The 17,144-nt window shown below is 41.6% G+C and overlaps 1 protein-coding gene across 3 annotated transcripts; it reads left to right on the top strand.

The window, feature by feature from the left end:
• Window positions 1-306: 306 nt before the first annotated feature.
• Window positions 307-17,043, top strand: apol1 (apolipoprotein L, 1). 3 transcript variants are annotated; one of them, XM_079347398.1, is made up of 40 exons: window positions 307-399; window positions 499-632; window positions 1,176-1,235; window positions 3,069-3,140; window positions 3,245-3,310; window positions 3,414-3,482; window positions 4,083-4,157; window positions 4,242-4,313; window positions 4,442-4,504; window positions 5,260-5,325; window positions 5,413-5,481; window positions 6,041-6,112; window positions 6,208-6,270; window positions 6,354-6,422; window positions 6,515-6,583; window positions 6,672-6,740; window positions 6,834-6,902; window positions 7,000-7,059; window positions 7,746-7,811; window positions 7,899-7,943; window positions 8,061-8,126; window positions 8,282-8,329; window positions 8,472-8,540; window positions 8,638-8,691; window positions 8,782-8,853; window positions 9,924-10,001; window positions 10,091-10,150; window positions 10,355-10,423; window positions 10,511-10,564; window positions 10,852-10,893; window positions 11,282-11,338; window positions 11,522-11,593; window positions 11,680-11,730; window positions 12,296-12,394; window positions 12,529-12,579; window positions 12,996-13,046; window positions 13,694-13,771; window positions 13,876-13,915; window positions 14,330-14,381; window positions 14,605-17,043. In XM_079347398.1, the coding sequence occupies exons 2-40, from the start codon at window positions 630-632 to the stop codon at window positions 15,572-15,574; spliced, it is 3,330 nt and encodes a 1,109-aa protein (XP_079203524.1). In that variant the 5' UTR covers window positions 307-399; window positions 499-629; the 3' UTR covers window positions 15,575-17,043. The 3 variants fall into 3 exon arrangements, with proteins under 3 accessions (XP_079203524.1, XP_079203522.1, XP_079203523.1); XM_079347396.1 differs by having other exon boundaries at window positions 314-413; XM_079347397.1 differs by lacking the exon at window positions 9,924-10,001 and having other exon boundaries at window positions 315-413.
• The last annotated feature ends 101 nt before the right edge of the window (window positions 17,044-17,144 follow it).

Below are 17,144 nucleotides of genomic sequence, written 5' to 3'. Positions count from 1 at the left end.
AGTTAATGAGTTTATCTCTGTATAAATTTTTTTGTGTGCAAATTCTGTTTATTTTGACATATTAATTAATTTACTAAGTTTCCACTGGCGTTATACAAAACAAATCATACTATTTGTTTCTTTCTGAATCACAGTGGAGTGTCAATATGACATTTTACGATCAGTTCATTTATTTACAGATTATTCACAGCTGCCTTTCATTAAACTATCCTTAATTTAAACTTTAACGCGGTACTGTAACTTCTACGCTTATCATATAACTATATTTTTCCAGATAAACTTCCGAGTTTCCGAGCGGCCCATGAAAGCAGCATGAGGCTGGTCTCCTAGGTGACAGACACGCCCACTCCTGGACGGAATCCTCCCAGGTTACAGGAGAAGGACAAACTGGATGTGCAGGTTTCTTTATAAGAGTAGGTTATCCAGTCTATGACACTCCAGTCATAAGAACCTGAGGGAAGTGTTTTTCTTTTGTTTGTTTTTTTTTCCCTCTCTAAGCTGGGAGGATCTTAAACTCCGCAGCTGAGGGAGTGACAACAGCCCACAGTATCAACAGAAACTCTCCAAACGGCCGGCAACGTCTCTTTAAATCACCGCGGAATAACTTAAACACTAAACAACGACAGACCATGGTGAGTTCATTTATCGTTAACTAGCTAAAGTTCGTGATGAAAAGTGTTTTTTTAAGTCTCATAATCCTCGACACAGACGGTAACTTTTAACGTTAACCGTGTTTGCTGTGTTTGAATTGTCTGTTAATTTGGTGCATTCAGGTTGTGTCGGACACAACGAAAAAACGAGTGTCAGAGTTTTAAACGCACATGAACACTTTCTCACGTCGGAACAACAACTCGGAAAAGAATTATGAAGGTGCCAGATTTACCCAATTGGCGTCAGAATCGTCATCAAATAGGGGGCGAAATATGTTCAGTTAATCACCTATTGCGCATAAACTTTTTGTTCAATTATATCACTTTTAACACAGTTACTAATCTTTTTTGTAGCATCAACGCTGTTTTGTTTTTTTGTTGTTGTTTTTTTGCTGTTATTACAAAATTTAGACTCTCCGATTTAAAATCACATGAACATACTTACTTCACCGACTCGGGTACTTGGACCATCCGAGCAGCACGTGAATGCAGCATGTTGACTGTACACTGTGATGTGTTTGACAGGATCGATATGACAACATGGATTTGGATTTGGAGTGTGATGAAGGAGGAGGAGGTGTCGCTGTGAGTAAATATTTTCTGGAAATTATTTTAAAAACTATTTGACCCTGTTTTACTTTCTGTTGTTGTTGTTGTTGTTGTTGTTGTTGTTGTTGTTGTTGTTTAACTTACTGCCTTTTGGAGAGACAGGGCAGTGAATAGTCTGAAATCAGGGGGAGAGTGATGGATGACATGATGGAAAAGAGACACAGGTTGGATTTGAACCTGGGCTGCCCACTTGGAGGACTATAGCCTTCATACATGGGGCGCGTGGAATAACCACTGACTGCACCACTCAACCCTCAACTTTCTGTTTTAAGGGGTTAGACAGACAGACAGACAGACAGACAGACAGACAGACAGACAGACAGATAGATAGATAGATACTTTATTGATCCCGAGGGAAATCCAGGCTTTTCAGGGGTTTGAGGGAGTTAATGTTAATGTTGGCTTTGTTTAAGTCGGTTAAAGGGGACATATTCTCCCCTTTTTTCACCCATTCAAACAGTCCCCCCTGTGGTCTAAATCTGTGCTGTGCTTTGGTCCAAATAGAAGATGAATCAAGCTGCAGAGAAGGTTTTTGACCCTGTAGAAATCAGCTTAGTCAGAATGCTACATTTTGTGTGTGTGTCTCTTTAAATGCAATGAGCCCCCTGATTTTTCCCCATAGACATCACTCCTCTGTAGAGACAACACAAATGGCAGACCTGCGCAAAAGTTTTGCTTTTGGCTGGAGGTGGAGTCCATGGGTGGATACACCAGAGGAGGGGAGGGGATTTTCTTACCATGTCACAAACTGATGACTGGATGGATTTATTTTAAATGTTGTGGGTCGATAGACACTCAGGTTACCCAAATAAACGTTAAAAAACAATCCTTACAAAAAACTCAACACACCTACACGCTGCAGTTCAAAAGTAGGCCTACAGTATGTAGACAGACCGTGGCATGTTTTGTTTTCTAAGGGCGCTGTTCTTACACCAACACGATGCAATTGACATTAAACATTGTCTATGAGGGTGAGATTCTAAATATCAGCAGTACACCCTCATGGTTATCATTAAGTGTAGAAAGTGCAGCCCTGTTGCTATGGCCGGACTAACCTTCAAGGTTTCTTCAGGACAAATGTGTAGCAGTAACACATTTGCTAAGAAGGAGTTAAAGGGGGAAATATAATGAAGAATCCACTGTCAGTGTTTTTGAACATATAGTGTGGTAACCTGAGTGTCTACTGACCCACATGGACTCCAGCCAACGAACAACGAGGCTTACGGCTCCCTAAAAAGCATTTTATTTTAAAAAAAAGTTTCTGCTCAAAATGCCTGTACGAGCGAGCTGCGCTGATTATAATAGGATCCTAATGAGCCATAACATAAAGCCGGCCTTTTTCTCTCTTTAATCTCTCTAAAATGCTCGGGCAGAAACTGTAAATAAAGAGCCAGCAGGTTATGGTGGTGATTCTGTCTTTATTCTGACAGTAGCATGTGCTTCTTAAAATGGTCAATCAGATCTAAAGTATGATGATCTATGAAGGGAACAATCTCTCTGTATTTACTGTTAACATTGATTCCTGTCCAGACGTGAAGGCAGCTTCAAGTCCAGGCCTGAACTCTGGACCTAAAGATGTGAGAATATAAACGCTCAGTCATTCTGAGCATCCTTTTCTCCTCGTCAGTCCCCTCATAGAGGCAAGACTGCTGCTGACTCACAGGGCATAACAGAGAATATTTACTGTGTCTTACTCAACTGTGATGAAAGGTGCCTTTGCTGTATGTCACACCTGTAACCACAGTACATATTAGCCCTGTGGTTTCCTCCCTAATGTGTGACGTTCTCTTTGTTTGACCTCTCGTGCAGCAAAAAGCAGCATTATTCGGAGGGATGTTCAAAAGATCCTCCAAGATTTTTGAGCCATCAGCCCCAGCACAGGTGATTTAGTTATAGTTTGACCTGCAGTCACTTTAAATGGAAATAATCCCACGTTATTATTCAGAATATTGTCCCTTACTGTTGGCTCTGTTTGGACTTCACAGGACAGTTTATCAGCCAGCAGCGAGCTCTCGAAGAGCAGCGACAGTCTGACTGACAGCAGCTCCAAGGTGAAGCTCAGGACTCCTTTCTCCATAGTTTTATGTTTGGCTTTATTTTAAATCTGTTTTTTATTTTCTTCTACTTCTACATATTTATTTTTATTTTTTTCAGGAGAAGGGCAGTGTATTCAAAGACATGTTTAAGAAGACCACCAAAGCCAGCAAAGATGGCCAGCAGCAGGTGTGTAGTGTCCTTCTTCAACTCACTGTACATCTCTTAGTTTTTTTTAAGTGTTCTGGTATTAAATTAGATCTTTTTAATATTTACTGTTTACATGGTATTTGGGGGCTTTTTCTCCTTTTTTTGGGAGGGGGGGAATTGGAGAGCAGAATAGAGGAAATGTGGGGAGGAAAGAGTGAGGGATGATGAGCAGGAAAGGTTCCCCCAAAGAACCCACGATCGCTGCATCGAGGACTATAACTTCTGTACATGGACCGCGGGACATAACCACTCAGCTCAGCGCCTTATATTGATCTAGAGTTTAAAAGATAAGAAGTCGCACCAAATAACAACAATTCTGTTGTAAGCCATCTACCAAACACAGAATTGTTTGCAGGGCAAATCAGTGACATGAAGTCATCAAAAAGAGGATTTCAAGACGTCTGGATTTAAATTTTTCATGAACATATAATCTAATTCCAGGGCTTTTAAAAAACAACATTGTCTGCATGTTGTATTTATTAGCTAGCTGGGTATCTCCTCATCTCTTAACAGAGATATTTGAATACATGTCTAAGTTTTTGTAACGAATGTTGAACTCTTTCCAAAATGTTTGCACAGGACTCCCTCTCTGTGCAAAATGTGAACCTGTCTGTCAGCAGTGACAGCTTGACAGAAAACAACAAATCTTCAAAGGTGAGTTTACTCTCTGCTCGCTCACATGTTGTTTACCCTCAGAGAAATATGGAGCTAAACTCTTCTCTGCTCTCCTCTCTTCAGGAAAAATCAAGTGTGTTTGGTGGGATCCTAAAACGGCCTCAGAAAGCCGGACATGCCCGGAGGCCTTCTCAGGTGAAACAAGATCTTCATGTTCCCCGTCCTGCATGCAAAGAAATCTCTGGAGGACGCAGCTAAACGCTAAAGTGCTCCATGAAGAGTGTTGTCTCATTTAAATGCTGACGGATCATTTTGTGTTTTAGGATCTTTTGGACAATGAGCTCACAGCCAGCAATGAAAGTCTGTCTGACAAAAGCACGACTAAGGTGAGTGTCATCCATCCAAATGATCCTGGACTCAAAGAAAAACCTGTGATGCTCCTGTTTAGCCTTTATACTGCCCAGTTTTTAACCATATTACAGGCATATATATTTGGCATACCAAACAATGATATTGAAGGGACATTAAAGTATTTAAATCAGTGACATGGATTTGTGATCATAATGTCTGGCAGGAAAAACTCAGTGTCTTTAAAATCATCAGGATGGGGGCGCCGATAGCGCAGCGGCAGCGTGCGCGCGCGTACCATGTTGCGAGGCTTTGCTCCTCGCGCGGGTGGCCCGGGTTCGCGTCCGGCCTGTGGCCACTTTCCCGCATGTCTCTCCCCACTCTCTCCCCCTTTCCGACTCTATCCACTGTCCTCTGACTCTATCAATAAAGGCAAAAAGGCCAAAAATAAATCTTTAAAAAAAAAAAAAATCATCAGGATGGAATTGAAAAATGTTTGGATTAATCACGTGTAGAAACATGGCGATACTTTGTTTCTTCCTTTAAATCTGTGATGTAATTGAACCAACTGCATGTGCAGCGAGCGTGACTCAGTAGGTGATTGTTCAGGACGGGCGTGTTTTGTTTTTTTGTGGATGTTTGACATGCAAGCTAAACCTGCATCTGTCAGCGCTTTGGAAGCAGTGCAGGCTGGTGGATGAAGCTTTAAATCCCTGCCCGTCTATCTGACAGTCTGCTGCAGCTCTTTCTACATGTGTTTAATTTCATATATATCATTTATGATTCTCTCCAGGAGTCAGGAGGAGTGTTCAGTGGGGTGTTTAAAAAATCCCACTTTGGAGCAAGAACACAATCTCAGGTAAGAGTCCAGCTGGGATGTATCTTTATGGGATGATTTTGATATTCTCAGCACATGATGATAATCATGTTTGTTTCTCGTCTGCAGGAGGATTTGTCTGCACCCAGCGAGCGCTCGGGCAGCAGCGACAATCTGTCTGTGAATGGAAACACTAAGGTGAGTTTTGAAAATCCTTCACACCTCGATTAGACATTCAGAGGCTCCTACCTCCTCACTGCACAGACACGCGCGTGTGTGTGTGTGTGTGTGTGTGTGTGTGTGTGTGTGTGTGTGTGTGTGTGTGTGTGTGTGTGTGTGTGTGTGTGTGTGTGTGTGTGTGTGTGTGTGTGTGTGTGTGTGTGTGTGTGTGTGTGTGTTGCTTTCCCAAATGACATCGGAAACTAGATTCAAGATTTTTATTTGTCACATGCTCATACAGATGTGCAGTGAAATGTAAGGACTGTTCCGCAGGCCATGCAATAACAATAAACACTCCGTTTAGCGATAATACAATATAAACAAAAACATATAAGGAGATATTTGAATGTACAAAATAATAAATATAGAATAGAATACTGTAAACAGTGTGAAGTGTAAAAGTGACCAGGGTCCAGTAAAAATAATAGCGTTCAAGATTTAACAAAAAGTTTATTGAATGTACAAAAAATATAGAAAAATATGAAAAGAAAAATATAAACAATGTCAAATACTTTATTTGACATCTTTCCTCTTTCAGGAGTCAGGTGGGGTGTTCAGTGGGATGTTTAAAAAATCTCCAAAAGCATCAAGAGCAAAGACACAATCCCAGGTAAGAGTTGAGCGTGTCACCTGTTCTTCTTTGTTCCATTTTGAAGAAAGGCTGATGATAATCAGGGAGGGGTTTGTGTGTTTCCTTACCTGCAGGAGGATCTGACTGCACCGAGTGAGCAATCAGGCAGCACTGACAACCTTTCTGTGAACGCTAAGGTTTGTGACAGCAGAGACATAATCATCCTCATCTTCGTGTGAATGATGCATACGTACATTTAGATTCTGATTTCTTCTTCCAGGAGGCGGGAGGACTGTTCGGTGGGATGTTTAAAAAATCACCAAAGCCTTTTGCAAGAACACAATCTCATGTAAGAGTCACGGAGCCATCCTGCAGCTTGTACTACTTCTAACCATTGTACTCTAGATTGAGATTATTCAGACATTTGTTTCTTGCCTTCAGGAGAATATTTTAGCAGCCAGTGAGAGCTCAGGCAGCACTGACAATCTGTCTGTGAACAACAACACTAAGGTGAGTTTCATCAAGGCAGAGCAATACTTCAATAGTTTCCTCCATTCAAAATCATTGAAAAGCTTTTTTGTGTGTTTTTCCCCCCCAGGAGTCGGGAGGAGTTTTCAGTGGGATGTTTAAAAAATCACCAAAGCCTTTTGCAAGAGCACAATCTCAGGTGAGAGTTGTGTATTTCTGCAGCTTATTTGTCTCCCCATGAAGTAGAAACGATGGCAGATTGATGCTGATCTGTCAACGTTTCTTTCTCCAGGAGGATTTGTCTGCAGCAGGAGAACTCTCAGGAAGCAACGACAATCTGACTGAGAGGAACAACACAAAGGTGAGCTCGGATCACTTCAGCCACCTTGACTTTGAGCCATCACGTTACTGATCAGTCTACCAAAACAGTAAATCTCAAAATGGTGTTTGTTTCTCAGGAGAAAGGAGGAATCTTTGGGGGTGTGTTTAAAAAGAAAGTTGCCAAATCTCAGTCTCAGGTAAGAGGTTACTTCAGGTCACGTTTTCACATTCACCTTGGAGGGATATTTTCTTTACTGAATAGTCCAGTTTGGTATGAATCCATTTAAAAAATATTTTCAACGTGAGCTAACCCTCCATTGAGTCTGAGCTCAGAGCTGCATAGCAGTACCTGGATTTTAAAGTCTGTAACAAAGTGAAAATATTTGGACACTTGGCCCTTTGGGAATCTTGGCATCAAAAACGTTGACAGCATCAGTTTTCACAAACATTTGATACTTCTTCAGTAAACAAAAACCTTAACAGTTCAGTACATGCCAGCTTACAGCTCACTGGTTTGTTCAGTTAACAGTTTTTTCTTGCTTACTGTATTATATTGCTGTATTTAAATAGTACTTGTAAAGATAGGGTTAAAAAGTACTGCAAATATTTTCTTTGCCTGATTCAGTTTAGTTTATTATTTATTTAGTTTATTAGTTTATTTACATTAAAAGGAGCAGCTTTAGCCTTTGCAGCTAATTTCCAGCTGTAGTCCGTGGGCAGTTATGAAGTCACCGATGTGTGAAAATCTCCGACCACATCACACAGATCATTTTCCACTTCACAGTAAACTTTTCTTTGAGTTACCTAAGGCTTGAATTCTTGAGTGGTTTTTTTTCCTGCCTGCCTCTTTAATTCTGACTGTATGCTGCATCCACCTGTTTAGGATGATTTGAACGCTGCGATTGAACTCTCCGCCAGCAGTGACAGTCTGACAGAAAAGTCTTCAAAGGTGAGAGACAGACTTCCAAACATGGAACAGTTTTATTTTTCAGATGAGATCAGTTCGTAACTTCCAATGCTCCAACTTTTTTCTCAGGGTGAAGCATCGGCGAAGAAGAAGAATCCTTCCTCCTCTTCTCAGGTCATTAAACGTCACACTACACTCTGCTTCATATGCCTTTCTCCTACCAGCCACATGACAGTGTTGGTCACATGTTGAGATGAGTGCATGCTGACTTTGTGTATTGGGTTGTAACAGGACAAAGAGAAGACGGGAGACTCCAACGAGAACAACTCTACAGAAGAGAAACCCAAAGCCAAGCAGGTGGGCTCTGTGGCTTTAAGATAGTTTTGCATGTCCTAAAAGCAGCTCTCTAAAAATAGAACCAGGATCAAATATCTGCTGTGACATTAAGGTGAGGGTAAGAGCTTATGTGTTGTTGTTGAGTGGACAATAACGGCCACTTTGCTTTATTTCAGAACGGATTTAATGCCATGATGAAGAACACGTTCTACACAGACAAAAAGGTGGGAAAAAAGTTCACTGTGCTGCACTCAAACAAACTTCAGGCTTCTCCTGGACCAATAGTCCAAAAAAATGATCAAGTTATACGCAGACGATGTTCTCCTCTTTGTTTCTGTGTTACCAAACTGTTGGCTTGGTCTGCAGGAGAAGAACTCTAACTCTGACGTGGAGGAGACGTCTGACAATGGAGAGGGCCCACACACTCACAAACAGGTTTCTAAGGATTCATTATATGTATTTGATAGTTTTCCTCCAGAAAATGAAGCATGCATTCATGTTTTATTTCATTCTTTTCCTTTTTCCTGTTCAGAATAAATTTTCTGAGGCGATGACCAAGCTGAATCCTTTCCGATCTGCAAACAGAGTAAGAGATGTTCTGACTGTAACGGTCGAGTTTAAAGACACTGACAAGAACTAAGAAGCTTTTCCTCCCTTCTCTCCACTTTGCCCTCAGCATGGGAAACAGGTGGACTCCGATGACGAGGATCCGTCTGAAAGCACTGACAAGTCCTCACACAACAAACAGGTGCCTTCACTCCTTCTTGTTTCATTGGGAGATTTCATACGTTTCACACAAGTGAATCTTTTTTTCCTTGAACACGTGTTTTTCAGCCCTCAGTTGCCCCGGAGCGCAGTAAGAAAGTCTCTAAATTGTGTTCAGCTGTAGTGCATTAAGGGGAAGGTTACCACTTCCTGTTTATTCACATGCTCACACTAGGACCTTTTCTGCATTTGGATCCAATGTCCTGCTCTCGCTTCTCTTTGAAGTGTATCTGTGTTTGAACGGCTGAGTGAGAGATATTGTGAAAAGCCACCAGTAGATACGTTTTTATTTTTTTTTATTGCACTTACGTAACTTTTAGTCTTCTGTTATGAAGACACTTTTTAAAGTGCCTCAGATTAAAGATCCCGTGACTCCTTTTTTCCGACCTTGATGTGTGTCCGACCCCGTGCCATAAAATAATTCTGCAATAGTTTAGAAATGGAGGGAGGAGTGTGTGTGTGTGTGTGTGTGTGTGTGTGTGTGTGTGTGTGTGTGTGTGTGTGTGTGTGTGTGTGTGTGTGTGTGTGTGTGTGTGTGTGTGTGTGTGTGTGTGTGTGTGTGTGTGTGTGTGTGTGTGTGTGTGTGTGTGTGTGTGTGTGTGTGTGTGTGTGTGTGTGTGTGTGTGTGTGTGTGTGTGTGTGTGTGTCAGAGAAGGAGGTGATAACAATGAGTGATCGTTCAATACCTGAAGTGATTATTCAATAACACGAGTGTCACCAAACAACACAAAGTGTCACAGGTCACATTGAGCAGTTACATTCAACATTCCTGTGTAAGACTTCAGTTTACATGAAGATTGAAAATCAAGAGGAAGAGAAGCCAAAGACGCTCAGTCTATTTTTCTCATCACTCATGAGTCATCAGTCACCGCACACAGCTTATCAACTTCTGTCAGAAATACCCTTCCTGCTGACGCTCCGCCTCATCCTCCACATCCCTCTACCTCCCTCTGAATCCCGCCTCCTGTTCTCCAACCTGCCTGTCCCTCTGCTCCAGCGCACGCACCGCGTCACTCCGTGTGTGTGACAGCGTATGTGCGTTGTCCTTGACAGGTCAAAGGCAACATGATCCAGCGAGAGAGGAAGGAAAGAAGTGAAACTCCACTGGTCCCACCCAGACCGACTGAAGAGGTTTGCAGCTCACTCTCAGCCCGAGTCTGAGCGAGAGCACTTCTTCTTTCTCCTTGAATTGTGTTGTTAAAGCTGTGATCTCTTTACAGGAGATGAAAAGGACGTCCGCGCACGACAAAATGAAATCAAGAGGAACTGAGGATAATCAGGTACAGTTCGCCCTTCTTATAGTGACACAACAATGGCTGGCTTGTTCTTCCCCAGTGCTTTTCCACATTTGAATATATCTGTCATATGAGTCTAATTCTATCTGTTTATTGAATGTTCTTCAGGCTTTATCAAAAGTAAGAACTACACCTATGTCTTGGATATTGGTCCCATGTTTGTGAAAGTTGTCTCTGTGTCCTCTGCAGGGGAACAAGGACACGATCTCCAGTGAGAGGAAAGAAAGTCCTGCAGTTGCAGTCAAACCCTCACAGGAGGTACTTTAAGCCTTCAGTGTTTACAGAATAATCTCTGCTTGGTTTCTCAGCCTTCTGCTTTAACAAACTGCTCTGGTTAAACTTCAGGAGGTGAACAGGACAGCGAGACGTGGTCAGCAAAAGCAGAACAACAATTATGAGGTAAGAGCACAGACTGTGTAAGACGGATTCATTGGCTTACTGGTAGATCGTTGATGTATTAGGAACAAGGTGAGGATGTCATTTAAAAAGTTGTTGTGGAAGATCTCAAAAACATTTCTATGAGAAACCATCTGAAGATATTTCATCCAGTGTGAGTTCCTCTGAATAGTTATATATGTAGAGGCTCAGTTATCGTCCTTTTAAAGCCTGTATCAGGCAAACACAGAAGAGTGCATGAAGAACACTTTCCTGCTGCACACATTACTCACGTGTCGAATTATCTGCAGAGCCAGTCGGATGATGAAATCCTCAATGAAGAGAGCAAAAAGGTAAGTTTATCTGAAGCCATAATCCACAGTATGGGTCTGGAACATGTTGTTGGTAGACACATGACTTCTGCTGTCTGTATTCAATGATTCAATTGATATTTTGTTTTGGTTGAAGATAAAGTGGGCCTGTACCTGTGACTCACCGTATTTAAATAGTCCTCATACATTTAGTTGATTTAAGGTGCGTGATGTAGATTTGATCGGGACATTTGGAGAAGTGAAACATTTTCTTTTCAGAAGTAAACTTTATTCAAAAGCTACCAGGAGAGTCACAGGTCGACTGTTGCAGATCTTTCTTACATTAGCACAGTCGCAGGTCTTAGGGTTAGTGGTCATTCCTCGAGTCTCTCTGCACTTTGTCATGTGCTACATTCTTTTTCCTTTTCAGACCAAGGTCAAAAAACACAAGCACCATAATCCATTCATGCTACGTGCAGCAGCCAAGGTATTTAAGAGAGCGTTTCTTTGTTCCTACTTTGATATCCATAGAGACAATGTACTTCATTAATTCTCTCCTCGTGCTGTTTTCAAACATCATTTGCAAACTTGAGTTACATTTCTCGGGACATTTTTTTTTGTTTTCCTCATTGTTACGTACTCACCGGTTCACACTTGTAATCTGCTTCAGGCTCAGTCTGATGACGAAGGGCTAAAAGAAGACGACGATTCTTCATCGAAAGAGGAAAAGAAAACCGAGGAGGTCTTTAAATAAACTCTTTTCCACCTACTCCAGGATCATCTGACCTGTTTGTCTAACCTCAGTCTAATCCTGATGCTTCTTTTCAGACCACGGTTAAGAAACCGAAGAGACATAATCCCTTCATGACTCAGGTCAAGGTAACGCTGGAACATTTTACACACTTCAGTGAAAAAAAAAAGTCTTTTTAACACACTTAAAGCACAAGATAGTGCTGGTAGGATTTTATCTAAGTAAGCTTGCACTTAATTTAGGTTCACGTCTTCTGCTCTCTTCCATCTTCAAATCAGCAGTCACATGAGTTTTGTTTATCCAGGCAGTGAACTCTCACTCCTGTTCAGTTGATAGTTGCTGAACTGGAGAAACTAGAATTTGAAGAGATTGATCCAGGCCAACATCACAATAACACGTCATTGTTCCTTAAGTACGAAACTCCATTTTCACCCATTTCAAGCTTTCAGTGCCTCTTATGGAGCTTATATTTAAGATCTACACCAGTACCATGACATATCATTAAAAATAAAAAGTCATATACAAAGTTTGTCTAATAATCTATAAAATGCTGTGGGGGGGGAACTGATTTTATCAGTTAAAAACTAGATTCTGCCTCTGCTGTGTGAACAGGAAAGAGGTCATTCACAACCTTATTTAATAGATTCCTTTCTTTCTTAATATTGTTGTAATGTTCCTTTTTGTCTTCTTCAGGCTCCGTCTGATGATGAAGGGCTGAAAGAAGATGAAGAGGGCAATTCTTCATCCAAAGAGGAAAAGAAAGACAAGGAGGCCAAGGAGAAATCAGGAGAGGTCTTTGAACACGTGTTGTGTATTTTATCTTGTGTTTGAATGAAATAGTGTTTGATCTGAATTCTACAATGATTGTGAACAATCTGTGTTACCATAGTTCAATAGTCCAAATAACTCGAGTGTTTTCCTTTCAGACCAAAGTCAAGAAGCCTAAGAAACACAATCCCTTCATGCCTCGGGGAAAGGTAACTTTCAAAACTGTGACGTGTTCACTCTCACAGAAACTTCTTTAACCCTTTCTTAGTCTTCTGACCACTCGAAGCTTTAGATAAAGATAGATTTCTCACTTGTCTCCTGTCTGTATCTCTGATGTTATTCATGGAAAACATGTAGGATTACTGTGTTATTTTGGCCTGGAGACACAGTTAGCATTATTGGAATTCCAAGCACATACTACCATCATGCTGAGTCAAACACTGAACAAGTTACCAGGCTGAGGAATAAACAAATAATTTTCCTGTGAATATGTTTCCTCAATATCTTACTCTTTTGCTTTGTAGCTAAATTTAAATGTCCTCATTAATACACAATATCATTTTGATTTATTTTATGTATTTTTTTTTATATGCATAAACGGTGTGTTTCTGCGTTGTGGTTTTAGGGCAGAGCTTTGCAGAGGAACGCTCAGGATGGAGCAGGAAACTCAGCAGGGGTAAAGAAAATGAACGAATGGAAAAAATAAAAATGGTCCTTTCCTTCCATCACCTCTCACACACTTTGTGAGGGGAAAAAAGTTTGACTTTGTTTTACACTCAGTCTTTGTCTGAGTCTTTGTCCACCAGACAAATGTGTGACATTCTCCCTCATTGTGGCTCAGCATTACAGAAGCCACACGGCCCCTTGTTTGTCTCCTGGAGGTCCTCCCCACACAGACTATAAGAGTCGACATGTATTTACCACATGCACTCAGCCCTGCACACAACGACAGCGTGTTTGAACATGTCCCTCACATGGAAGATGAGATCAGTTTAGGTTGCAATGTGCCCAGACTCGTTTCTCTTCTTCTCTTTTTGAACCTGTCCATAGAAGACTGTGGCCTCTTTTACTTCTGCAAAAACAGCAGACATAAGGCAGTGCATTCAGAATCATTTTCCCCTTTACTTCCCCTTCTTTGTCTCAATGAATCCAGTGTAAAAAAAAAAGTGAAACATAACACTATGTCACTTTTTATCAGTGTATCTGGTTTCTTGCTTTGTTTATGTTCCTCAGTTTCTTCGTCTCCCAACACACAGTATGCCTACAAACAAATCTAAAGATGTATTAACAAATTATATATACTTTTTTTTTTTCTTGCTTCAGAATGAAGGGGGAAACCGAACCCTGTTCGACCAGCTGGACGACCTCCGTATTGACCCAGCTCAACCTAGAGACAGACAGGTTGGTTTTTGAAGATATTTTTACTAAATTGTTGTAAACTTGAGTTCAATGTGATTCACTGTTAACTGTTTGGATAACAATAAGACATGTTGGTGTCCCTTCAGGATGGGGAGGCTCTCATGGAGTGGTGGAACACAGTGGAGGGTAAGTTATAAACCATGTGTCGAGCTTTGTTTGGCGACAGAGAGGACTCATTTGACTATTCCCTTTCCCTACAGGATCAGAAGAATGCAGCTTTTTACTCAGTGATATAATGTGGTCCCATTTATGGAAATCTTCCTGCTGCTACATTCGGTTTATATTTGGAGGGTTGATATATAAATATAAATGACCAGATATGAGACCCTAAATTTTAAAGCTGATTTTTGACCCATCTTCAAGCCAACACATAACATAACTACCGAACCTCCATTTAATGGGTTTGCAGAGTGCTGGTACCTGCAGCCAGGAACCGATGTAGCTGAGAGCATGAAACCAAATAGAGGAGACTGTTTTAGTTGTCTTTTAAACGATATGATGAAGCCAAATATCTCATTGATGTGTTTTTCACTCTCTCAGATTGGGATGAAACGTCTCAGGATGAAGACATGACAGAAAAAGAAGAGGCCAAGTAAGTGACGTCTCGGTTTTTTTGTCACTGACTACCATGTCCCAGGTGTAATGGAGTAAAGTAGAATATTCATTTGTGTTTCTCACAAAACAAATGTGTGAAATCCATTTTCAAGCGACAGTGTCCTTAAATGTATCGGAGAAGACGATGAATATCTCAGAAGTCGACTAAAAGACTGAAGTACACGGTCTGAGTCTAACCACTCGTCACTCTCTCCTCTCAGGGCGTTTGCTGTGACGGCCGACAAGGTGCAGAAGGGTATCCGCGTCTTTAACAAGTTGTTCTCAGAGCGCGCAGAGAGCCTCTGGATGCACGTCATTGACCTCAACAGCATCGCAGACGGCCTGGACAAGTTCAGCAAGAACACCAAGATCGCTCAAATCACAGGTGGCTCGACCAGCGCCGTTGGAGGCGTGGCCACCATCGCTGGCCTTGCCCTGGCCCCGGTCACCATGGGAGTGTCCTTGATCGTGACGGCCGTGGGATTGGGTGTTGCTACAGCAGGTGGTCTGACATCAGCAGGCGCCGGCATCTCCAACCAGGTCAACAACTCCATGGATCGCAAGAAGGTGGAGAAGATCGTGCAGGACTATCAGGAGCAGATGGTCGACCTCAACAAGTGCCTGAAGTTCATCAAGCAGGGTATCGAGAACCTGAAGAAGTTTGACCTGCTCAAGATGAAAAATCACACCTACAACCGCGACTTCCCCGTGCTCAGCAGCAGTTTCTACGAGGATGGTGCCATGGCGGGAAAAGCCATCCTGATCAACGCTAACGAGATCATGCGTGTAGTGCAGATCGCCAACGTGGCCGGCAGCACAGCAGCCAGAGCGGTGCAGATCGCCAGCATGGCCACTGGTGTTCTCACTGGTCTCTTCGTAGGCATGGATATCTACTTCGTGGCCAAAGACTCCAAAGAACTGAAAAAAGGGGCCAAGTCAGAATTTGCTGCCAAAATCAGGGAGGTGGCCACGCAGCTGCACGACGGTCTGGTGGAGCTGAACACGATCAGACAAGAGCTGCAGGCGACTTCGCCCGAAAGCAAAGCCGACGATAACACAGCTGACGGCGACACCGAGAAGAAAGAGAAAGAAGAGAAAAAAGACAAATACGACGACAGCTCGGAGGAGGATGAAATCGACCGCATCAAAAAAGCCATTAAGAAGGACTACGAGAACCGAGAGTATGTCTGACAGACGCCTCAGAGGGCCGAGCGTTCAAACAGGAAAGTCAAGCCGTGTCACTTTAAGAGTCCCCACTACACAAACCTAAGACTCTGACCTGTTGGCACCTTATGAGGATAGGTGCCAGCCATTCTTTAAACAAAAAACTACAATCAGCTTGAATTGAATGTCAAAAGAGGAAACGTCACTCTCGACCTGATTAACTAGTTTCTAACCTTCTTTTGAACAAATTGACCTGTTGATTCGAAAACACTACAGCTGAAGCTTTGCGATACAAAGATAAAGTCTCACTTCTGCTTCTCTGGTCACTGTGCCATCATGACAAACTGCCATGTTTCTAAGGACGACAAAATGGGATTCAGAGGTGAAACAAAATCCTGCACAGTTCATGGCATGGTTTAAGAGGACTCGTTGTTATCATTTCGACTTTAAACCACGCTGGAGTTTAATCAGAGTGCTTTTTCATACTGAAGTTATAGCTTTAACCTACTGTAGCGATCGTGTGTATTAGTGCCTTTACTCTTCATCGTGCCTCAGAGATAGTTCAGTGTCATAGAGGGTCGCAGCTGTTGGATTCCTTATGTGGGGTTTTAAATGACACTGCTGCAATAAAACCACTACAGGGTACATGAGGTTCTGGAAACTTTAAGAACTGTCTTCTTTAGCTTTTGGACATCGTAGCCGAATCATTTTGAAATATGGTAGGAACAGAGCTTTATTTTTTTTAGCTTATATTTACGACAGAGCCAAAGATAGATATTTAGGTTGGAGCTCAGAATAGAGTTGAGTTGTATCTCCTGTCTTTGCTAAAGCTACGTGTTACATTTAAACCAATGAGTAAGGTCAGTTAGGTTTCAGCTTGAGAAATGTCCGAGCTACATGAGACTGTCGTGGTGTGTGCTTTGGTTATTAGGAAGCATAAACGCGTAGATTTAAGGACAGGCAGCTGGACACTGTCTGACGTTATAAGTAGCTAAAGAGAAGAGTCTGCTTACATTAAGAACGTTATTTACTGTGGTATGATAGATTTGTATTTTTTAAGCATTTGTAATCATTGCCAACTTAAATACTGTAATTATGAAACATCTCGATTCTACATTTTTTCTAAACACAATCTCCACTTTGGAAAGCCTAAAGCTACTTTAAACTTATGAACAGTAAAAACCCGATCCAGACAAATGATCAATCGTGTCTGATCTGTAATAATAAGTTTGAATTGTTTCCAGATTTGAATAATTGTTTACCATTTACTTTTTATCAGAGCGTTAATATTTAAGAAGCCGTCACTTCAAAGTCACATAACCTCGATGATGTCAGCCGAGCCCTGAGGTCTGCTCAATGAACGGGATATTTATTCTTAATCCAGGGTGGAGTTGTTTATTCAATGACAGCTTTTTTTTTTATGTGCAATATATTGTCGAACCCCATGTGTGATAAATGTAAAAATAAATAAATAAAATTAAAAGCCTGAAAAACATATCCTGTCAGTGTGTGTATTTGTTAAATTTGCATGGAAGGACACAAACACTGAGTGTTCTTATTCTGCACTCACTGGGCTGCTGTTTGTTTAGTTAACAAC

This window comes from Symphodus melops (assembly GCF_947650265.1).
Source record: "Symphodus melops genome assembly, chromosome: 7".
Classification (NCBI taxonomy): domain Eukaryota; kingdom Metazoa; phylum Chordata; class Actinopteri; order Labriformes; family Labridae; genus Symphodus; species Symphodus melops.
This window is presented reverse-complemented; position numbering and strand designations above follow the sequence as displayed.